The 24,408-nt window shown below is 36.0% G+C and overlaps 1 protein-coding gene across 9 annotated transcripts in view; it reads left to right on the top strand.

The window, feature by feature from the left end:
- The window catches only part of TTLL7 (tubulin tyrosine ligase like 7), a 66,373-nt gene that overhangs the window by 21,311 nt on the left and 20,654 nt on the right, over window positions 1-24,408 (top strand). For all 9 annotated transcript variants that reach the window (XR_005629598.1, XR_005629599.1, XM_039727051.1 and 6 more), the window contains 11 exons: window positions 41-162; window positions 925-992; window positions 6,115-6,273; window positions 7,766-7,982; window positions 10,405-10,569; window positions 11,371-11,529; window positions 16,272-16,366; window positions 17,011-17,158; window positions 17,241-17,314; window positions 20,240-20,375; window positions 21,174-21,260. Coding sequence is in view for 7 of the 9 variants with exons in the window: in XM_039727051.1 (XP_039582985.1) it covers window positions 41-162; window positions 925-992; window positions 6,115-6,273; window positions 7,766-7,982; window positions 10,405-10,569; window positions 11,371-11,529; window positions 16,272-16,366; window positions 17,011-17,158; window positions 17,241-17,314; window positions 20,240-20,375; window positions 21,174-21,260 (1,430 nt within the window). In the remaining 2 variants the exon portion in view is untranslated. The remainder of the gene's footprint in view (window positions 1-40; window positions 163-924; window positions 993-6,114; window positions 6,274-7,765; window positions 7,983-10,404; window positions 10,570-11,370; window positions 11,530-16,271; window positions 16,367-17,010; window positions 17,159-17,240; window positions 17,315-20,239; window positions 20,376-21,173; window positions 21,261-24,408) is intronic.

Raw genomic sequence — 24,408 nt, 5'->3', positions numbered from 1 at the left:
GAGAGTCAAAATAGTCCCTAAGAGTGTGATTTCTCCACAGTGCGTGTAGTAATACAAGAGATGGGATTTGTGAAAACACGTGATGAGGATGAAACAGCAAATCTGATCTGGAGTGATTGTGCTGTGCAGCAAGAGAAGATTGCTGAGCTGCAGAACTATCAGGTACAGTTAAGATTTTTGACATGTTTCCATAAACTGCTTTACTCTGAAATGTTCAGTAATTGTCAGTAACTGCTCCATTCTGTTTGTGTGGAGGGGAAAAAAAGTCCACACAAACCACAACCAAACAGGCTGCATTAAGGCTGTACCACTGCATAACTTAAAATCCTGTTCTGTTTTCCAGAGTTATTTGTTCTTACAAACAAATTAAGGCTGTACCACTGCATAGCTTAAAATCCTATTCTCTTTTCCAGAGTTATTTGTTCTTACCACTTGGAATCTGGTGTATAAATATTTGGGGCTGTTCTTTCATGCTTTTTTCTGCCAGTTGGGTGTTGTGAATGATCAATTTAAAGAAGATACAAAACATCATTTATAAGTTTCTCATAAGCTTTGAAGCAGTAAGTTAAGAAACAGAGCTCTCTCTCCACAGTCCTGTGAATAAGTATTTTGGTTTTTTTACCATTATCTTGTGTTTGCATTCTTTGTTTCTAGATAGCTTTGTGAATAAAAGTATGATAGTCTCATGTATGAAATTAAAACAATGGGAACTTACATGGATGGAAGAGAATACAGCTTGCAGCATCTTTAATATTGTTAAGAATAGGTACTATAGTGCAAGATATTATTTTAAATAATTTAGATGTAGCAGTACTTGTGTTTGCCTGAGCATGCAGTTGAATGTTTTAAATTACTGTAATTAGGTATGCCAGAGAAACAAAAAAGTTTCAATTAATTTTCCTTTTTTTTTTTCTACTTCCTCAGAGAATCAACCATTTTCCAGGAATGGGAGAGATATGCAGAAAGGATTTTCTGGCAAGAAACATGACTAAGTAATATTTCTTTTAATATTAAGAAGTTTTCCAGCTGTGGTATTTAATGCAATAATATACAGAACTATTGCTTTTGAGGCTTGTTTATTTTTACTAAGAAACTAGGAGAGGACCAAGAATAATTTTCAAAGTTCTTTAATAACTTTGGCTTTGGTCCTGCATCTGTAGCATTAGAGTGGGCTATTTATTTCTCCAGTTGACTTCAGTGGAGTATTATGTGGGTTCACTTCTCTGTCTAAACACTGCAGAATGTGGGTGAGTCTTGAATTATTGTACAATAAACCTAATACATAATACACCCACGTATGTATCCCATAATAGTAGAACAGAATAAAAGAATTGTATGTGGCTGGATAGTGCATCTGGACTATCCTGTGCAATGTGCTGTTGGATAGCCCTGCTTCATCTGGGACGCTGGACCTGAGCACCCACTGAAGTCCCTCCAACCTGACCAGTTCTTTGATAGTACTTGTTTAAAATAATTAATGGCTACATTTTTGTGTATATCAAATTTTAAAAATGTGAAGCATCTTACTGTTTATATAACAAATTAGTCAGTGAGGCTCATTTCTCTAATTACAAATTCTCCTCACTCTAGTGGAATAACTGGGTTCTGAGGAATTATCCTAGCTGAGAATCTGTGAGTAAGACTTGTAAGAAAACAATACTAAATAATGATCTGATAGCCTAGTAAGGAAAGGTTTGAGGGTAAAAATATGTCAATATTTTATTCTAATCTAAACTAGTTTGTAGAGCAGTTATTAATAGCGCTAATCATTTGGCCCTCAACATGACTTACACAACTTAACTGCTAACAGAACAGAATTTGTTTTCATACAAATGCAATTAATGTAGTATCTTCTCTCTCTCTGTCTCTCTCTCAATTTCTTTCTCTTTCCTTTTCTGTTCTGTGACTAGAACACATAACATGTAGAATGTGTGCAACTATTATGATGCAAATACTGTGTGCATTGCTGTCATGTCTCCATGTCCTACATGTGGACTAGAGCTCCCCTGTGCCAGTGATGCTGCTCAAGCACTTTTCAGTGCCCCTCTGAGACTGAAAGTAAAACCAGAGATAGCACATAGAGGCAAGCAGCTGTTTGGAGAGGTCTTGGAAACAGCCAGTCAGTTTGGTACACAGTGTATTGCTGCAGTTCTGTGATAGTTTTTAAAAAAGACGGAAAATGGACAAAAAGCTCTTGTTATCATGCACTCATTCTTTCAAATACAGCCTGATGATACCTCTCTCAACCTACTGAATTCTAAGTTCAGAACACAGTTTAAAGTTACTCATTGCTGAGATTGCACATATAGATAAGATAGGAATAATTTTTTTTACATGATAACTCTGGCTCAAACATCTATGTTGTGACTTCACTTAATATCGGTAGATATAGCAGAGCTTAATCAGTTGGGTTTTTTTCTCAATACTGGCCCTCACAACTCAATACTTAGTATTCATACTTTATAAAAAGTGATATGCCTTCAAATTGCTGGTGAAATCCTAAGTCAATTGGAATACGTGGTTGAGCAGGCTCTTTCCTGTAGAATGCAGGATTTTGTTTCCTACACCTCTTGTTCTGTCTTAAAATTTGGATGTGTGGAAACACTAATTCTCTTGTCTTGTTTACAGCTGCAGGCCATCTTTTCTATTCCCATTACTGACTGCTAATTACTGTCATTGAGAGATAATGAAACTATATTGAGAATTGGTAGAGAGTGGACTTTTTTTTCTTTTACTTCCATGTTTGTTGCTGTACTGATTTCACCCTTTCATTTTACGCAAGTTTTTGGGAATAAAGTGAAAGAACAAATCTGCCTTAGTTTGAAAGGAAAATACTATTCAGGAGGTAATGCATTTCAGGTGTTCTTTTTTCAGGCAATATCCAGGCACTCTGGATCACAGGACCATGTGGTTTTCACATGCAGAAAGGTGGAAAGGAGCAGTGTAATACTTAACATGTGTAATATGATAAAAGACAACTCAGCAAAGAAAGTGTAGGACACAGAATAATGGAACAGTTGGAAAGAGGAATGAAATTGAGAAAAAAAAAGGCAGGCATGAACATAATTTTCAAGGATAATAATAAGAACACAGAAAAGAAACAAATAACAATAGAAGTGGCATCATAGGGAGAACTAGATCTTAAGAGACCATTGTGAAGGATCTCTTAGATGAGAGCTCCTTGTGTGGTTATAAATTGAATTCAGTAAATGGAGGGGAAGGTGCACAGGATGAGTGGGAAAGGGCATGGATCCATCTATGCAATATTGTCTTTTCCAGCACCTTTGTTGATTACATTTAAAAGGTTCATTAAGTGATCATGGGCCAAGAATCATTCTCATCCATATATATCCACTAACTTTTCATATGTCAGGGGATTTTTGAAATTTAGACAGTGGAATCTGCGTTTATTAGCCTGAAGGTTGTGCCTTTAGCGAGCTATGTTTTGTTCCAACACCAGTGATTCTTTTGTACAGAAAGCACTCTGAGATCAAGAGAACAGTCTGACCACATATTTGAGCTAAAATAGTACTCAGAAGAACAATAATTTGCTGTTTATTTCTCCTGATAAGCACAGCAAAAGCTAAAGGATAGAGGAGCACAGTGAAAAAGTGGTTACTCATAGTAGTGGACAGCCCGTGTGCTGAAAAATAGGGCTATTGTAATGGGATAGGCCTTGATTCCACAGGCTACTTAATGATGTTCCTAAGCCCTTTCTGAATAGGGCCTTGCAGGGAAAGAACAGAGCTGAATTCTTTTTTTGAAAGTTTTAGCGAGCCTCAGAACTTATAAACAATGCTGAAGTATTCCACTTCATAATATTAAGTGTTTGTAATGCATCCAGCTCAGTTATGCATTAAAAAGATAAGGCATATTGAACTGATATACTTTCAGTCACAAAATAATATCAATATATCGGAATAGCTTGAAGCTATATTCAATGAGTAGGGAGTGTGTATATTGAAACCCTTGAGTAAGTTAAATGGCAGCTCTCTAGCATGTAACAGGATGCATATGATAAATAATCTGGAGAGGGATTTAAACTAACAGAAATTGCTTTTTGCCTAAAAATAGGATAATTTCTGCCTAGATAAGGTACTCAGTTGGCAAAGTAATAACATTCATAAAGACAGAGCAGATGGAGAGTTGTTTAACAATATGAATGAATCAGGAATTCAAATATCTACTGTTTTCGAAAAGTTTTCCTGAATATTTAGTGGCTTTCATTGAAGTAGATTTGTAAGAACAATAGTTACAATGAAGCTGCAGAAGCACTGAACCTCAAGCAGTTCTGCTGTAGTTATTGTGGTTTCTGCAGAGTGTTTGTTGGGTACTTGGCTACACAGTTTGGTGACAGTGTATCCATTATACCAGTCAGGCTTGGCTACCATCCTAGTCCTACACATGTGGCTGAAAAAAAAGCTCTGTTTTTTCCATTAGTATTTTAGCCACTTAAAGAAAAAGTATCTGCCCAAGAGTATTATATAAGCTCATAGTAGAAAAGAAAATTAGAAATTATATTTCCTCTTTTACACATTAGTTATGCTGATGCTATTAGTTTTCAGTACAAAAGGAGAAATATACCTAAATCTGTATTTAATTAAAAAATATTAAACTTTACTATAGTGGCATTAAAAAAAAAAATCAAAGTTGGGAAACTTCCTGTATCACTTCATTTAGTTTTCAGTACAAAAGGAGAAATATACCTAAATCTGTATTTAATTAAAAATATTAAACTTCACCATAGCGGCATTAAAAAAAAATCAAAGTTGGGGAACTTCCTGTATCACTTAATTTCTTTTTAAACCCACAATTCTTTTCTGTTGGTCTGTGGATATCTGTATTTTGGATGTGCCCACTCTATGCTACAGAGTAGTTGTGAGTTACCTGAACTAATTTTGTATGAGGTTCTGTATGAAGGAAGTTTCAGGTACTCTGAGTACCTGAAACAAGCTAGCTGCACCAGTATGGAACTCAGCAAAGACTAAATTTATCCTTGAGAACTATGACACTGGTGTGCAACCACCAAGTCCCCATTGCTGCTACACCTTGGCTGCTAACCGGGGTTAAGGCAGCCCGTGTGCACCTCAGCCATACCCACAGCGTGTGTGGGTGTGGGTGCATCTTCCTGTCTGCCAAACACAGCTCTGGGTGATGGACACTTCTACTGCCTGAATTCTTTTCCATTCTTCTTCACAAATAATGGAGCTATAGAATTAGAGACACTCACTACTTTAGTTGCCACAGCTATTAAAGCAGGGAGATCAGGATCTTGCTGCATCCTTTCCCCAGATTCAGAGTTTGATTCCCTATTTTTATTTTAGTTCTTTTGCTCTACCCCTTCACCCCACTCCCCTCCTGCTTGATCTTGTTTTGAATGTCTTTGCTTTCTTTTGAAAATTAGGTGCTCTTGGAATCTTAATCCAAATATACTGGGACCGAAGACTAATCAAAGCTTGTGTGATTGGTCCTATATAGGAAATGAATGAGTTGATTGGCCTGTGTCAAAGTCTATTTACTACAATTCCTTACGTTTAAAATTCTTTCAAAAGGAACAAAAACCTCATCCTTAATTACTTCCAATTTTAATTTTAATTTTTAATTCAGTCTTTTTTGCACCCAAGAAGAAACTCCAAATATCCCAACTCCTCTTTTTTGTGTCTGTTGATTCTCATAGCTCCCCAGACACCTACCAATATGAAAATTAAAAACTTCCCAAATACCACCACCCCCATCCCAAAAAAAACCCCCATGGTTTATTATAAGTTTAATATTTCTAAGAATAGGAATAGCATTAAGTCATTTGAGTAAATGGCTAAAAATTCTAACAGGAGTGAGATGGATGCCAAGAAATGAGATGGATACCAGCAGCATAATAAGCACATAAGCAAAAATGCTCAAGATAGTCTGCTTTTGAATCTAACACATTCACACTTATATGAATATGTATATAGAGCTCTAACTATTCTTAAAGAAATGCAAAAGTTTGCTTTCATATTACAGAATTTTGCTGAAAAAGCTTCCTTGTCATATTGTCATGAATGCTTTTTAATCTTGAGGATTGAAACATCAAAGTAGTCAAAAGATTTTAACTCAATTACCCTTTTTGTGCAGAATGATCAAGAGTCAGCCTCAGGAGTACAGTTTCATTCCTCGAACGTGGATCTTTCCTGCAGAATACACACAGTTTCAGAACTATGTCAAAGAGCTGAAGAAGAAACGTAGACAGAAAACTTTCATAGTCAAACCAGCTAATGGTGCAATGGGACATGGGTGAGTTGTGAGTTACCTTCAGTCTTATTACCTGATAAAGGTGAAATCCAGTGCTACTTACAACATTACCAGAAGCTGTGTATTAATAAGAAGATTGTATTTTGAGTTGTGTGAAAGTCAGTGTATTGGGTGAAGGCTTCACAAGCCTTAAATAAACTCAAATAATTATTATGAACACAGTTATTTTATTGTGAATTTTTTTGTTCTGCTTAGATTTATAGGTGAGATTGTATTGGGCATAAATGGCAGGGTTTTGGTGGCTGGAGGCTGCAGGGATGTGTGTGGGAGGTCAGGATGTTTCACAGCTTTAAAACCAGCTAAAATACCCCATTGTGTTCCCAAACTGCAGCCAGTCACAGAAGCAGAAACGTGTTTGAGAGCAGCAGCCACAAGGTTTAGGAGAGACAGAGGAGATGCTGTTGGGGATGTGGCTGGATGTGCACTCTTGGAAGCAGGGCACACCCCTGAAGAAACTGCAACCTGTTGAGTTGAAGAAGTTTTGTTTGTGACAGGGCTGAACAGTAAAAATCCAATGAGATAAATATTGCAATTATATTTTTAGTTCTTTTTTCCCCCAATACTTTGGTTTTAGATTTTATTGCTTCTAATATCAATTTGAATTATACTATATAGTAAAGCTCTTAGTTTTTCAACATATGTCAGAAATACTATAAAAGTAAGGCCCCCAAACTTTTCAATTTCTTCATTTTCAGTCCTCTTGGTAAGGGCAAAGATGAGCTAAAGGGAGAGGTACCAGCATAGTTCAGAGAAATTTTTGCAGAGTACTTCACTCTATTAGGAGTATTCAGTACCAAACCTCTGAAATATATAATAAATAATAGAGAATAAGGTTAAGGTAGCATTAAGGTTCTGGGAATTTTAGGTTAATAATTCTATACTGAAAATATTAGCTTTTACAGTTATTTAAAAGTCTACGTGGTTAGAGATTGGAAGTTCATAGTTATATATAAACCTTTTTTCATTCTGGTGTGAGTGAACTGGAAATACAGAAATACTGAGCTTAATCTGTGCCATCCTCAGTGATACAGATCAGTGTCCTGCTTTGCAAACTTCATCACCTAAGGTTAGCACTGAAAGTTCTTTGCAGCCTGTGCCTGGGGCAGAAGTTATGACAAAGACTGGAATTCTATTTTTAGAGCTGCATGAGGAATAATCACAGAAGCTGGAGACTGGTCGTTCTGCCAAACAATTTCTAAGTGTAGAGCAAACCCATTATTATGAATTGTTGAATCAAAGCAAGCAGAAAGTTACTTTGAAATGGCTCGTTGGCTTTTTTCATCTAGTGAAGCACAATAAAGGAGAGGAAACCAAAAGCCCTGTAAGGGAATGGAGCTTTTTCTCTGCATTAAAAATCATATATCTAAGTCTCTTTCTCTAGGTAAACTTCAGCCTCACTACTTGGCTGGGTGACCACAATAATCTGTTTCAAAGAGTAATGTCCAAGTTTTAAAATAACTTTTGTTTTTACCAGGATCTCTTTAATAAGGAATGGAGAAAAGTTACAAGCTCAGGATCACTTAATTGTTCAGGAATATCTTGACAAACCATTTCTTATGGAAGGCTACAAGTTTGATTTACGTGTGTATATTCTTGTAACCTCCTGTGATCCATTAAAAATATTTTTATATCATGATGGACTGGTGAGAATGGGCACAGAAAAGTATCATCCCCCCAGCGACTCAAATTTGGTAAGTTGGAGTTCATTCCAATATATTGCTTATGGTATAGACTTTAACCTGTATAGTGTTTGCAGGTGGTAAAATTAAATAAACTGGGACTTGGGTTCATCTGGATAAACTTCTGCATTGTCACTGAAGAGAAAAAATTTTATGTGAAAGATACTTAACACATGGTTTTCTATCAAAATCACAAGTACAGCCACATTATTGCTTATATCTAAAATTTTATATGACTTTGCATATATGTATGCTAAAGAGTTTAAATATATTCCAGAGGAAAGCAAAAGATAACAACCCAAAAAATAAAATCAAATCACTGCAAGAATGGGCACATTGCTTTTATGTTCGTCTGAGACGGAGGCTGGGGTGGCAGGTGCTAATAAGGTTTAGCTCCTGCTAGATCATTGCTTAGCATGCAGGAAATCTGGAGCCTTTGTTGAGGGTCCTGCCAGGTTTCAGCCATTGTGTTGGGAACTGAGGCAGAAAGGAGAGAACCAGCACTGCAAGGGCCCAGTGCTCACTGCAGTCCCTGAACACGAGGGAATCTCCTGCTGCTGCTGCTGTTTGTCAGTGACTGCTTCAGCAGGGACAGGAGTGTGTGCTTGGCCTCAGGGTGATTCAGTAGAGCTGCCTGTGAACATAGAGAAAACCAAGAAATAGTAAGGGTCATGCTAAAGATTTTGCACAGTTTCCTTCCACTATATAGCATGTTGCCCTGTTGGGGGGTGTAAACCCTTCTCTTTTGGTTCCGACCAAAATGCAGATGTCTAAGAAAGAAGTAGATTTGCAGAATTGGAAGATATTCGTAAGTTAGGTTTGTTACACCTCTCTCTGTACTCCATTGCTTTTAGAGCAGCTTCCATGTAATTATGTAACAGAAAACAGCATAGAGCCTTTTTGCCTATGTGAAACTTAAAATTCTGACTGTCTCTTGTGTGCCTTTGAAAAACGCAGGTACAATTTGAGGCCCAGTACAAATTCTATATTTGGAAATGTTCCAGTACTATATTTGGAATAGTTTGCTTTTACAATTTGTGTATTGCTGCTAATCTCGGCATTAGCAGCACTGAAATATGCTCTGAGAGGATAAACAGAGCAGGCAGTTGTTTCTATGTTCTCAGAACTGTTCATGCTGGAGGTTGTCTATTGTGTGAAATAACCTGCTTGTCACTAATGACATTGTTCTTTGGATGACATATTTGCACAGTGACATTGTTCCAAATAACTTTGGACTATCAGTTCAGATGCCCAAACACTTTTTTTTTTTTTTTGTAGTCTAACACATAATTACTTTTGTCTCAAATAATTTGAATTTCATGGAAAGATTACTCAAACCCAGTACATTTCATAATGATTCTTAAAGGAGTAATGAAGCCATGGGAGAAATTAGTTGCTTCTAGTGCTACTCATTAATACTGTTAACTCATTTGCAATTGTATTGATTGGTTTTTGTAATTTCATTAAGTTTTTTAAAGATAAGGAAGTGTAGTAAGATAAATGACAGCAGACGGCTTGTGTTATCTATTAAAGATGAATTGGAACAGAAGGCTTATGGCTATCTTAGAATATCATCTACTCTCATGTATGCAATCAAACATGACAGAGAACTGTCACTGTGATGAGGACAGGTATTACCATAGTGTAAGTGAAAAGCTGAATTAATCTCTCAGAGATAATGTAAATGTACAGATCATGGCTTATAAATTGACCTTGGAAAAGGAATGCTTTCCTTAAATTCAACTGATAATGTGAGTCTATCGCTGCTGACATTTTGCTCCATAAAGGAACTGGAGCACTCAGTCATTTATGTAACGTATGTTTTGAAATTTACCTCCCTCTGATGTATGGCTACCAGCCAGTTACAAATGAGCAATTTTGGCAGATATCAGCATGGCAGATGAGTTTATATGTAAAAGATATTTTAAAGTATCACTATCATGAGAACACTTCTCATAAATAAGCTACAGTGAAAACTGAAATGTGGGATTGTCTATGAAGCAGATGCCAGAGTATCTTTTAGCACTTTTAAAGTAGCACTTCAAAATACTGACTTTATTGTTTGTTTCTCATGGAATGTAATCATGCTCTAAGTTATGATAATAGCTCTTTACTTTTTTAGGTAGTTTTTTATATAGAGACCTGTAAAAATGGCAGATACAGTATCTAACCAGATGTAGTGGTGGATCAGTTCACTGCATCGTCTTAAGCAGAAGAAGAAGCCCAGGTTTTGTTGTAAGAAGGCTACGGAGCATTCAGTCATGCAATCTCCCAGAATCAGAAACACTACATCTGCATGTTTTGTATTTGAAAATATGAGCTGTTTGATTATGTCTTTATTGATTTAATGTCAATTTTTCTTTACATGATTTTGAATTGACTATTTTAGAATTGTTTTTAGAGTTTTTAAAATGTCTTGTTTTCCTTTTTTTAGAGTCAATTGTATATGCATCTGACTAACTACTCTGTCAATAAACATAATGAACACTTTGAACGGGATGAAACAGAAGACAAAGGAAGCAAACGCTCCATAAAATGGTTTACTGAGTTTCTAGAAACAAATAATCTTGATGTCTCCAAATTCTGGAGTGATATTTCAGTAAGATAGACTAAAGCACTTTATTTTATTTTGTGTATTTTTAGAAAATTAATTGCTTCTGCCATCTGCTTTACTGCAATTCAGAATGATTTTTGAAACTTTATTAACCCAAATTCTCAGCAATGGATGTCACAAAGGACATACTATAAACTATTATTATGTTTTTTAAAAGACTAGGTTCATAGTCTGATTAAAAATTAAATGTTAGCATTTTTTCTGAGGTTCAAAAGTCCTTTCAAGCAGTTATTGACATAAGTGATATGGTACAAAGGAATCATGCCATTTAAACTCTTGGAGACTTCATTTTAGTGTATAAATTGAACTTTATGTGTAAATATTTACAAAATTGTAGTCAATGTTGCATATATCTTTGTACTTACTCAAGCACCATTGAAGTGGTTGTGTTACAGGTGTCTTTAGATGAGGAACAGGCTTAAGATTGTTAGAGCTTAAAGTTGTTTATATGATTCTGAGAACACTTATCAAAAATTATACTGTAAAATGAAATGGATGAAGTTTGTCTATAGTATACTATGTTACCAATTTGCTTTTAATATTTAACTTATTGCAAGTCTCAAAATTTGTATGTACCATGGAAATTACAACAATAACCTAGCACTATATAAAGTTATATATGGTACTACAGAGGAATAGTTTGTTTACTATAGACTATTTATTTGGTATTTTAAATCTTTTTTTCTAGTAGATATGTAAATGAAATTGAAAATATTAAAGCACTGTAGTTCAGTATCTGCTGGTGTTTTCTCTCCTGATGAATTTTTCTGAACCAAATCCCTGCAGGAGCTGGTGGTGAAGACTCTGATAGTTGCAGAGCCGCATGTGCTTCACGCTTATCGCATGTGCAGGCCAGGGCAAGCACCAGGAAGCGACAGTGTCTGCTTTGAAGTCCTGGGATTTGATATTCTGCTGGACAGAAAACTAAAACCATGGCTCCTAGAGGTAAACCTCTTTATACAGATGTAAAGTAAATTTTTAGGCATAAAGTTAACTAAGCCCCAGCTGAATCCATATCTATGTAAGAAAACCTGCAAAGAAAATCTGTGCACTGTTGTTGAGTACATAAATGGTGCTTTTCTGCAGCATCCACACAGAAGTGCAGTATCGTCTTGCAGTGATTTTTGATACTGAAAAAAGGTAATTGTTTTCGTAGACTGATGTTGCATTTGAAAGTTTTAATGGGAAATGTAACGTTAATGTAATTGTTATTGTAGCTGGAGGACCTTGATTATAGCAAGTAGGTGCTACATAGATTTCCTTCATGAGTATGGCTGTGTAATATGGCTCTGGTAACTTTTGTGAATGTGTGCCCTTAATATTTTCCTTTTTGTGGATATGTGTTCTTTTCCTCTCCTGTGCTTTTTAAAAGCACTGCCATAAACAGAGAAAACAAATTTGATATATAGGAAATTCTGCAAACAATTGGTATGATGGGATTGGAAGAAGCATTTCTTCTCTGATATGTTTGTTAGTGGTACAGTTAAATTAAGTGGTGCTCACACACATTTTCAACCAGAAATGTTTGAAATTTGTCTGTTGTGTCTCTTATATTGCCCTATTCATAACATATAGATGACATTCACTTGTCTTTTTTCAGGTTGTCTTATTTCATTCTGTTAACTAGTTGGGGGGCTGTGCAGCTTGGGGAAAAAAAGTAAAACGTATTCAAAATCTCTCTATTGACAGCAAGTCATGAATATGATTTGGCGACTGATGAACAAAATGTACACAATTAATTTACTGAATTATAACCTCATTTGCAGGCCATTAATACTGTCAACAGTTGTTTTGTCGTGCTTATTTCTCTCAGGGATTCATTATAATTTTAATTAGAAAAATAAAATTCCTTCACTGTTGCCATGCAGACATAGCATATTTGGTGGCTTTGATGTTCTCGCCAACAGCAGCGCATGACATGAACTTAGTCTGTACTACATCAACATCTTCTGTTTTTGTCCAGTGAAGCTTGCTGTCCCTTTGATTTAGCTCTGCACTTCCAGATTATCATCTGTAGGTTGCCTGTAGCTTGTATATAACTGTGTGTAGTTATTTGAGTGCAGCCTGAAGGGTCTGTGTAACATTTCATTCAGCCCCGTAGCAAATGCTGACAGACCAATTCTGTGAGAGGTGGTGAGTCAGCCAGCACGGGGAGTCCATTCTGAAGGACACCTCTCTGTCTGTTCTGATGTTTCCATGAGCTATGGAGATTTTGGGGGGTTTGAGTCACCGCTTATGGGTCTCAGAGGAGAATTATATTATCCCAAACTCTTTGTTTAGGAGGGAGTAAAGTAGTAAAAGCTCCTGGTATTTTGAGTTGCTGGAGAACACTTCAGGACTTGGAATTGTGTACCTAGTTATTACTTTTCTTAAAAGCACAAGACCAAGTATTTCCTTTTCTGCTTTTGGTAATGCATGTACCCTTCAGCTTGTTTTGCCAGACATTTACCAAAACTAACAGAAATTTCAAACTTTGAAACTTGCTAATTTTGCATACTCATTTACTACTTTTTACCTTGCCTGTTCATGCTTTTTTGCATCACTTCCAACAGAGTGTGTAAATGTATGCACACTGTATGTATGCTGTGCATAGTGTAGTAAAGGTCAAATCTGCAATGTATGTACTTAGACCATACATAATATATATAGTCTGTCTGTGTGTGTGTGTGTGTATATATATATATATATGTATATATATATATATATGCACATGTATAGATAATTCTTTTTTTCTAAAACACTTGCGCTACTTCCACAGATTTCCACTCTTATCTCTTTCCACCATTTCCCTCTTGCCAAAACCCCCTTAGGGGAGTGAATCATTCTTTCTAACAGTGGTAACAAGTCCTAATCACAAGGCCCTGAATGTTCCCAGTGTTATGGGAAAATTGCCAAAATAGGATTAGGATGATTAGTTTCGTGTTTCCATGCCTCATGTAGCTTTTCTGTTATAAAGATAGCTTAACAAACTATTAAAAGAAATAAATTGTGCAACATATTATAATGTTTCTGCTTTCCTAAGCTGACTTTTGTTTATATTGCTTTGATGCATTGTAGCTCCCCTGCTCCTTGATGCTATTGAACTTCCGGAACCTTCTACCATAGTGAGGGTTGTGGGAAATGCAGGATTGCCATCTTGTGGCACCAACTGTTTCTGGCAAGGACCTGTGCAGCCTCCATCCTTTCTGAGTAGCAACAATGACCTAGACCTCCCTTCAATTCCCAGGAAATCCAGTTTCACTTTGTGACCAAATTTTCCAAGTTACCTTATTTTATGTAAAAAATCCCCATACAGTTGAAGTTCTTGTTCACCCTCATTATATTCAGTTAGGATCACACAGTTGTGATCATTGGAGAAAAAGATAACTTGCATTTTAATAACTTCCTCAAGTGCAGGGTACCTAACTTCCTTTGTGATTTATGTGGGCAAGGCAAAGGAAACCTTACATACACATTCAGAAATCTATTATTTACTGTCACTGAGCTGTGTTCAAAATCTGTTCAAAAATTTGTTATCAATCGAGGTGAAATGAATGTGAACACTTTAAACCAATCAATTATTGCTAATTCCTAATAATGAAGTAGTTAAAGTTCACATACACAAACTTTCTGGTATCTGCTTGTTTCTCTTGTGTTATGCTTGCCCTGTTTGTATCCTTGGAGGTCCAAAGGCCACCATGGGGTAGGAGAAGTCTACTTTTCTGAAAAGAGATGGTAGGTTTCAGTGTCTTATGTTCTTCACCAGGAAGAACACTCTTAATGGTGAAGTTTTCTTCATCTTTGTTCTTAATTTCACTTTGAGGTTTTTTTTTTTTTTTGTTTGCTGCCATGATCTACTTACTGGCGGTTCATTTACTGGCCAGCAATTCCACGTTGTCTCCAAGTTTTACCACAAGTCTTTTACAGCTCCTGGAATCATGCCATGTGCTTTCTTTGTTACCTCTAGACCCAGTATTATCTAGTTTACAAGACTAGATTCCTGTAGTGAACACAATTTGACCACTAGCATCAGTGTCTAGATTTTCAAGGCCTTTGCAATCATCATTTGCCTGTACTTTTGGGGTCCCTCATACAATCCTGTTTTTGACAACAATCTTCAAGATGTGCCTTGCTGATAAAATTACTGATGTTACATTAACACAACCTAGTTGTGCATGTCCTGGTTCTTGGGTCACTGAACTCTAAAGAACCACCTCCCAGCTGGCAGATGCACAGACAATGGTTTGGTAAGCTGTTATTGTGAATAGCTATTGTGGCATATCACTAGTAGGTTATCAGGATTACAATGCCACAGTCATACAGATTAGTCAGCAACCATATTTATCATCTTCTTTGTGATATGGTAGTAGATGAACAGGTCAGTCTAAAGAGGTTGATCTATTAAATATTTGGATGAAAGTCTTCCACAAAAGAAAATGTATAAATCTTTTCACTATTTCTGCTGAATGTTCAAGATTTTTCTTTCAACATCAGATCTCTCTGCTCACTTTGCCAGTCTGCCTGCAAAAGCAATGAAGGGGCTGATTCCCAAAGCTGAAAGGTACCTGTCAATTATGAGCATGAGTGATGGTGCAGCTGGGACACAGCAACAGGACACTGGGTGGCACAGCATCCATGTTAGTTCTGTCCTACAACTGTAGAGGCTCTAAGATGCTTTAATATATTTAGAGTCTAAAACAAAATACACTGCTTAGGCCCTCTCTTTTGAACACACAAACTGTCTCCCACTTCTGATTTGTGTGGGGTACAAAGCATTAGTTTTCACTTATGAAGCTCTTTTTTATCTGTGCCTTCTGTAACCAGCACTGCTCATGCACTATCAAAGTGAAATTCCTGCTTGTCATTGGCACCCATTACCCAAGTATAAATTTTTATACCAGCCTGGAAAGAGTTCCTAGAATAAATCATTAATCCTCCTCAAATCTTCCTGAGAACTGAGGTTCTGCAGGGAGTCTAAAACTGGTCAGGGTTATAGGATGTTGAGTGTATGATTTAGTCTCACTAAGAGATTCCCAGCTGCATTTTTCTCGTTTCTCTATATTTATGGTACAATTTTTAATCTCTAATCTTGTACTTAGCTTGTAAGCTTTTTGTTGTGGAGACTGTTAATTATCTTATGTTTTCACACTATGTACTGATTTAATAGCTTAGATCTCTATGTGTTGCTGGCAGGTGTATCTGAAAATTATTTAAATATACTTAAAAAGACCTTGGATTAGAGCCTCTTTCTGTCCCTGTATAGTTGTTACTTTTTAGAGTAGTATTTAAAGTTTCTTTCAGACTGGGAACTAGAAAAGAGTTTGACTCTTTCTGTGCCAGACCACCACGTGGTGCCAGCATGGCACATCATTTCTTATGATGTGTTTAACAGCACTTTGTGTGGTAAATTTTCTGGTGGCAGCAACCAAGAGTAGATTAGACTGGATTCACAGTGGCAGGACTTGAATGGTGCTCACTGTAAATGTCTGGATAACCTGGTGACTGAAATGGTACATTTCCCAGCTTCCAGTATCTGTGATACTCAGTACTCTATTTAAAAAATATACAAATGGAAAAGACCTTCTCAACATGTATTCTCTTAATCTCTGCTGTATTTGAAAGAGCCATTTCTACAAAGCCTGTTACAATAGGTGTGTTCCCAGTGAACCTGAACATTCCCAAGTCTTCTGTGTCTCATATTTTTCCAGATTAATCGTGCCCCAAGCTTTGGAACAGATCAAAAAATAGACTATGATGTAAAAAAAGGTGTTCTGCTAAATGCATTAAAGCTTCTCAACATACGGTAGGTACCTTGTCCTCTTTTCTTCAGTCTGGCTCTATTTCTGTTGCTTTGATTTTTTTTTAAATTTAAATTGGACTTAGAGGAAATGAAAAACCTTTTTTCCCACCTTCCTATTTTCAAAATGTAAATGTTTCCCTTGCTGTCAGTTTTGCTATAGAAATTAACCTAAATTTAATTTTTCCTCATGCATCTGTGCTTGCAAAAAATGAATGGTAATAGTAATTTTTGTAATTCTTTTAAAAAATTTTTCAAACACATCTTGAAGTTGGCATATGTGTGCAGTTATGGGTACATGGACATAAAGGAAATTTGCTTGAGTGATAGTGTCACATTCAGTCAAAAGCCATACCCCTCTAGAGGAAAACTTTGTAGCTATGTTGAAAGAAATCTACACCTCAGGAAAATAGATACAACCATGTTTGTACATGAAATTATAGCACAGAGTAAATAGAGTACCCCTTAAAGTGTTAAAATTTTGTAGCCATGAACGTTAATATAAAAAAAAAATCTTAATTAATGTTACAATTCTAATTTTATATAATAAGCATGTCTGACTGGAAAATACAGATTATTTACTTGATATGAAAGTTCATCTCATTTTGGCTGCATTGAATTCATATTTCTTAATATCATCTGTGTTTCAGGACAAGTGATAAAAGGAAAAATTTAGCCCAGCAGAAGGCTGAGGCTCAAAAAAGACTGTATGGTCAAGGGTCAGTGAAAAAACTGTTGCCAGGTTCCTCAGACTGGGAGAAGCAGCGCCACACACTGGAAAGGAGAAAACAAGAACTGGTAGGAAGGGAAAAAAAGTGCTGTTTCTTGTTCATGGTTTTATTCTCTTTTGTTTTAATTGTCTTACTTTCTTGATTTGTAGAAGGAAAGACTTGCACAAGTACGTAAACAGATTTCCAAAGAGGAGCATGAAAATAGACACATGGGGAATTACAGGTGAATGTCTTTGACTGTATTAGTAGGAAATATTCAGTGTATTCTTTAGGAACAGTGGAGACAAGTATTTGTGGTAGATAATAATTTTCTGCCAAAAATGTGTAGGCATTTATGGAAAATATATACATATACATCAGGTATCTTTTTCCAGATGGTTCTTTTCTTGATTCCAATTTTTCCCATGCACTTAGGAATTTATATGGCATCAGTCACCCTATTGTTTGTGCAAGACATTTGCTTCAAAGACATGATTGCTCACATTCAGTGTACCAAGAATCATGATTGCTGTTATGGACCTGTTCTCTTATCACCTATGATCATTCTTATCATCGTGGCAGGGGGTGCAGTATGATATTCCCCTGTAAAAATGTCATATTTGAATTGTATCTCTGAGGCTTGCCAAAAATTCTGAAACTTTATGGGTGCTTCCATAATTTTGAATAGAGTGACATTTGAAATACTTTACTCTTATTTTTGCATTTTGATTTTTGATCTTGGTAGGCTGAAATGTGAGTATCTTCAGATTCCTTGGTAATATATGTTCAAAAGAGAGATTTACATTGTCAGTTTCAACGGACATTGACCAGAAAACAAAAATTTTGTTTTGTGATGATTTTGTTATTATTTCTTGTTATTTGCTTCATTGAGAAGTGAAAACATGGCCTAGGAATATTTGGTGAAAAGGAGCAGAGTGTGGCTAGCAATATATGATGGGAATATTTGCCCACTCTTTATAACATTCATCCTGAATGTTAGAGGCCTGAGTTCACATATTTTATTGTGAACTACTCAGAATGCCTTTATTGCTGTTCTTCATTGCTGCCTTTTTTTGAGCAGATGTTCTATATTTCCCAGTAAAATTCTCATTTAAACAGATAGATGTTTCTGTGAAATTCACATTTTTTGATGATTTAACATTTTGCTTACAAAGACTCTTTCTTTGTAATTTTTAATTACATATTTTTTTGATGTGTGGAGCTAAACTAGTAAGTAAAAAAAAACAAACTCTAGATGTACAATGAAGTGACAAATTGGTTATTTTCATGCTATTAAAAGAAAGAAAAGCACTATGATGCTTTAACACATTTTTCTTTTTGCTAACTTAAATGTCTAGCTTATTAACTGATCACATTTTAAGTTGCATTTTCAGTTCTTGACTGAAAATCAGACACATAGTCTCTTTATTTAGCTTTTGGATTGATATAAATCATTAAAACCCCAAATTTTTTCCTCAGGAAGAAATAAAGTGCCACTTCATGAGGAATCTGAGTAAACTTTTAAAAAGGTAGAATAGCTTTGTGTTTTCTTATTACCATGTCTTTGAGAAAAGGCTGAAGGATCAGCACAACATGAGAAAGAAAGTAATTTTGGCTAGAGCAGAAGAGGAATTTTATCTGAGAATTATGAAGTATTTTCTCCATGTGATATTCCTCTGTAGAGCAGGACTAGCTTGTGTCAGGCATTGACACGGAATCATGGAAATTCTGGATGCTAGTATTGCTGAATGGATTAATATTGCACTCTGAATACAAATCCAGAGAAACCTCAGTCAGACTCAGGAGATTTGATTTAATGTGTGGACATCAGCTCAGCAATTGTCTTAGTCCATGTCTGCAAGCACAGCAGGCTCCAGGAGGAGTCTCGGGGCAGCTGAAGTAGGAGCCACACTTTCAAGCTCTTGTGAAATCATGAGGAATTTGAAAGGATGTACATGGCTTTGAAATGGCCTTTAGCTGCAGTCTGTTCTAAATACATTAAGAATATTACCCTTTCTTTAAAGCATTCTTGTATGCTTTTTAAAACATACACTTGTATGGCACCATTAAAAGGTGTTGACTGAAACTAAATTAGAACCTAAATCTCCTTTAGGTGTTTAATGCAAACTGGAAGCATCTTCATTTGGTTCCACAACTGCCCTGAGACTAATGGTATCAAATCAGCCTTTTTTTCATTGCAACAAAATCCTCATGATAGATACCTTTTCAAGGAGAAAATGTCAAAAAAGGAGCAACGAGAAAAAAAAGAAACTTGTAATAAGTTTAAAAAAATAAGTTTAGAAAAGACTCACAAATACAAAGAAGTCACATAATGTCATGCACTGTATAAACAGTGTCCATACCTTACACAGTGCAGGCAAATTAACCTATGGGTTACTCTTTACAGTACATTAAAAATTAGTCTTCCATCGTAGCCATATTTCTGGCTGTGTTTTGGGTATTCATGAAAGATGGATTGGTTTTCTTCAAAGCCCATTGTTGCTTGATGAACGTGAATAAATCACCAAGTCCTGCTTCTGATACTGTCATAATCTCCTTACCTGTGATTTTAGAGAATAATATAATAGCTGGTCTAATGGAAAAGCAGTCACTGTTTACATCCATGTACCAGATTTTTTTTTCTTCTTTCTTATAGCACCTATTTCTTGCTGTTAATTTTTTTGAGACTTAGCATTCAAGTGCAGTACATACTTAATCTTTAATTAATATCCTGCCCAGGGGATCAAAGCTATTGTTCAGATTTTCACTGTTTTGTGTCCTCTGATTGCCAATACAAATTATCTTGTGGCTCTGAATTTGACACACAATATTTTGTTAATATTTCATGAATCATTCACACCTGTATGCATCACTCACACCCACTGAAATTTCTGAGCACTGCTAAACTGGGTTTTGGTATACCTCTGGAATGACCTACATGGTATTCCTTTTGACTGGCTAATTGCTGGCTTAAACATGAATGTGTTCACTGATGTAGAAGTAGATTTAGAGAGCAGTGGTCAGAGTATAAGTTTTATGATTTTATATTATTTAATTATTATAGATGGATGCGTACATGTTAAAAAAGAGACTGTGCATTAGTGACATTACTTTTGTGTGATGAATACCTCAGCTTCTAACTTAAACTGTTATTTTTTTCCTTTTTCAGGCGAATTTACCCTCCTGATGATAAGACATTACTTGAAAAGTATGAGAGTTTGTTGGCCACCGCTTTCCAGACGTTTCTTGCTGGAAGAGCAGCTTCACTTCAGCGGGAAATGAATAACCCCTTAAAAAGAATGAAGGTACTGAAGTACACTGAGTCCTGGCTTTAGGAGTTACTTTGAATTCATGACCTCATGGATTAGTTTCACTATAATCATGTATGATGGCTGATAAGTAGATTTGATAATATTCCATGATCTTATTATTATTCTTTGTGCGGCCTGTGGGTCAGATCCTTGAATGTGGATGACCTGCAGTGGACCCAGGGTGGAGACAGGCTAGATGGCTTTAAGCTACTTTACCATATCCCTGATCCTCAGCCTTACCCCTGGCCAAACCAGAGGTTGGCAGAAACTGCTTTTGAGCTGGTTATTGCCTCCTTCTTCCTCCAGTAATGTTCCCAGCCTATTCATCCACTTGTATGGACTGGAACAAGCGGTACCCTAAAACCAGCTCCACTATTTTAATGATTTAAGGCATCCAAAAATTTCACCTGATTTGCCTATCAGAAACAGTAGGAAAACAGCTATATTAATAACCAGCTAACATGATATAATTTGAAATCTGAGAAATAGTTTTGCATCTTTGTAGTTGGCATCATCCAGCAGTTTTACAGGAATCTTTGTTCAATCCTTTCTAAAGACTTAAAAAAAATATATATTAAGACTTGATTTTAACCCTCAGTTTCATGTTGCTTGCAAGGAAAGATGCATGCATCAGAAGAAATATTTCTATTTCCTCCTGTGAAGGAATTCATAGTCCTATAGCAGGAATTAGTAATCAGAATATTTTCAAATTTCTACCACTTTCTGCTTGAATTTTTGAAGGACAGGGTATGTCCTGCTTTGAATTAATAGTAATGAAATTCCCATTTCTAGGAGGAGGACATTTTGGATCTTCTGGAGCAGTGTGAAATAGATGACGAAAAGCTAACAGGAAAATGCAGCAGGCAGCGAGGACCTAAGGTATTTGACTTCTAGATACCAATATTTTATTTCACTCTAAAGACAGGTTTTCTGAGTGGGGATTTAGTTACCTGATCCAGATGGAAGTTTTCTTCCTCTGACTGCCATTAACCTTTTTTTATTTTTTTAAAGTATAAATAGAGGTATGACTACCCTTTGTCCCACTAAATCCCATTAAATTTTTAAGGGGATATTCTGTCCTTCTTTCCCTCTCTAAACCATTTGGAGGAATTGCCATGCATGGCAACAACTGTTGTATGAGAGATTGATTTCAGTGTGTGAAAGGATTTTTATATCAATAGTGGATCTCAAAAGAATGCTTTAATCTCTAATTGATTAGTGCCAAAATCAAGATTTTTGAGATCAAGGGATAAAAGGCAGTACGGAAAGTCAAAGAATCAATTATAATTTTGATATATCTGTAGCTTACTCCCTTGCTAAGAGGGTTGCACAGTATATCTTGGAACGCATTTTGTATCCGAAATTTGTTTTTAATGTGAATGTATATTATTTTTAGCTTAATGCTTTCTGCTTGTGTGCATAGTTCATGTGAGTCTTTGCCTTAAATAAACTGCATATCTCTAAGCCAGTAAAGATAAATAGTTTGGGCTTGACTAGAATGTTTTTTATATCCTGTAAACATTTTAGGTCAAGTCTGCTTAGAAGAGCCTACATCTCTGTTCTGAGCTTTGATGGATTTGTTTATGGATGCATGTAAATTTTTTTACAGCATTTTATGTTTCTGATGACATGGTGTACAAATCTGTGGATATCTGTACAAAATGAATGCTGACAATTGTTCTGAGCTTGAAGAGGTACTTTAAATATGTGCAAGAATCCAAAGAGCCACATCTTATTACAGGCGTGCATTCTGGAAAGAGGATCTACATGCCCAATCTGGTATTAAGATAGATTTGCAGGGACCTCATTAAAATATGGGGATTTTGTGAGCTCATGCTTTAACAGCAGTGGATTCATTTAAACAAGAGAAACAACCCTCAGTCCACCCTAGCAGTACACTCAGTCCACGTTCTTACAGAGATTCTTTTCCTTGAAATTTTGTTTTCAGTTCTTTAACATGGGGTCAGTTATTCAAGTTTTATATCTCAGTCACATTTTTTCCTTTTTCCAGAACCCTGTTTTTTCCCAGCAACCCTAGAGAGCAGCAATCTGCTTGCCTGTATGCACACTGTTCTATTCTACCTCTACACTCCTTGCTCACAAGGCATTCCCAGGCTGGAGACTGTAACATTTAATTAAACATTAATAGGGTACTAAGCCCAAATTGAGAAACTTCTCTCAGTTAGTTTTAAGATGAATTTTGATTAATTTATGAGTAAGACTATATGCCATGGTCTTCTTTTATAGCAGCAGATGGATTGTGTAGCTTATAGATGCCTTACTGGTACAATATTGTTTGCAATTAGACAAGAAAGAAAAAGTTCCTTATGACCAAAATTTCTTTTTTTTTTCCCCTCTAAAATTGATGAAATCAAACCAGAAAACAATGAAACTAGCTTGTCCAGGGAGACTGTTTCTTCTTGCAGTGTTCACACTTCATGCTATGCAGGATTCTTATTCCTGCATCTTTTTTGTGGTCTTGATATATTTCTCAATCATTTAAACCTTGCCTACAGTTAAGGCATGTATCAGAGATTTCCCTGGTTGCACATTGTCCTGTGTGCTCCCTTTGAAATACAGATACCCGTGCAGATGGTCCTGGTATCTTTTTCCAAAGGAGCATCACCTCTTTCCTGTGAGGGTTAAGGTGCATATGGTCAATCATATGCATTTAATTAGCCACCTTTTTATAAAGAGGCTGCTATGAGATATGTAACATCTAAATATATATCTATACAGAAATTTGGTGAGTGAGACAGGAGGTAAAAAGTACTATTGCCTGTCAGTCTGTCATGTAAGAGAATAATCCAGCTGTAAACCTCATCTTGTAACCATAAAATCCTACAAATAAAGAACTATTTTCATATGCAGGATCTAATAGGAAAAAAACCAACAAAACAACCACAGGACTGGTACTTTTCATGCCATGTAACCCAACATGAAAGGTTCTTTGATAAGGTCATGGAGTCTGTTCCTCCTTAAATTCAGTGGCTGCCCTGCTGACTGAAGGTACTCTTAGGTCAGATGCTCTGCCTTGGGTTGTACTCTTCCTTGAAAAAAACCATCAGAGTCAGGACTCAGAAAACTAACAAGACAACAGGAATAGTTAGGAGAGAGAAGTGTGTTCCTCCTCATGCTCTCCATACATAGAAACATATAAACATCTTCATTTCCACATCCATATCTCTGCATAGGAGAGGTTGAGGGCTGTGCACGTGTAAATAAATACAAGCTTTGCATCTAACAATTATTCTGTATTTGCTAGGAATTTCACACTTGTTTTTATTCAAATGTGATTAGGAACTCAGTGTAGGAAAAAAGAAATCAAGAAGTTCACAGAATGAAGGCATTTTTTCCTGCACTTAAAATATCACTGAATTTTGCATAGATGGAGAAGGGCATTCTGGAAATGTCCAGTTTATTTATAGCCTCTAGAGGGCTCCTGACACCTACACACTGTCAGGGATACCCATGTGTACAGGACAATGGACTAAGGGACTAAAATAACAGATATTGTAGAGGAAATAAGAAATTAATTTTAATTTTAATTATTTTAGTATAAAATCAAATGCATTTAATCACAGAAAAATTGGGTTAGCATAAGGCTAAAATCAAGGTGAATATGCTAGGCAAGATGTGCTAGGCAATCAAATGTCTCTTTATACCCAGATTCAGCTATTATTTGTTACTTATTTTGTAATTTCTTTGATCTTTCTTGTCATTCTTCTTTGCTAATTGATATTGTTTACTGTAGAATGTGTGAGGACCATTTATATGATAAGTGGAATAAGATCTATCTTAAAGCCCCTGTAAGCTATGATTGAAAATGTTTGTTATATCTTGTGGAACTCCTCAGGAATGTCTGATCAATATGTCTACATTATACACAGCATTTTATGATAAGAACAGCTATTTTTAATAAAGTGGTATGTGTTGAGGCACCTTACTTTTATCCCTTTGGCAGACAGATACATATCAATCTTATATATATTCTTTGTGTAACAACAATTGTCAGGGCTCTCCTCTA

This window comes from Passer montanus, unplaced genomic scaffold (genome assembly GCF_014805655.1).
Source record: "Passer montanus isolate IOZ18808 unplaced genomic scaffold, ASM1480565v1 scaffold60, whole genome shotgun sequence".
Classification (NCBI taxonomy): Eukaryota; Metazoa; Chordata; class Aves; order Passeriformes; family Passeridae; genus Passer; species Passer montanus.
The sequence above is the reverse complement of the archived record's forward strand: the minus strand, read 5'-3'. Positions and strand labels throughout refer to the sequence as shown.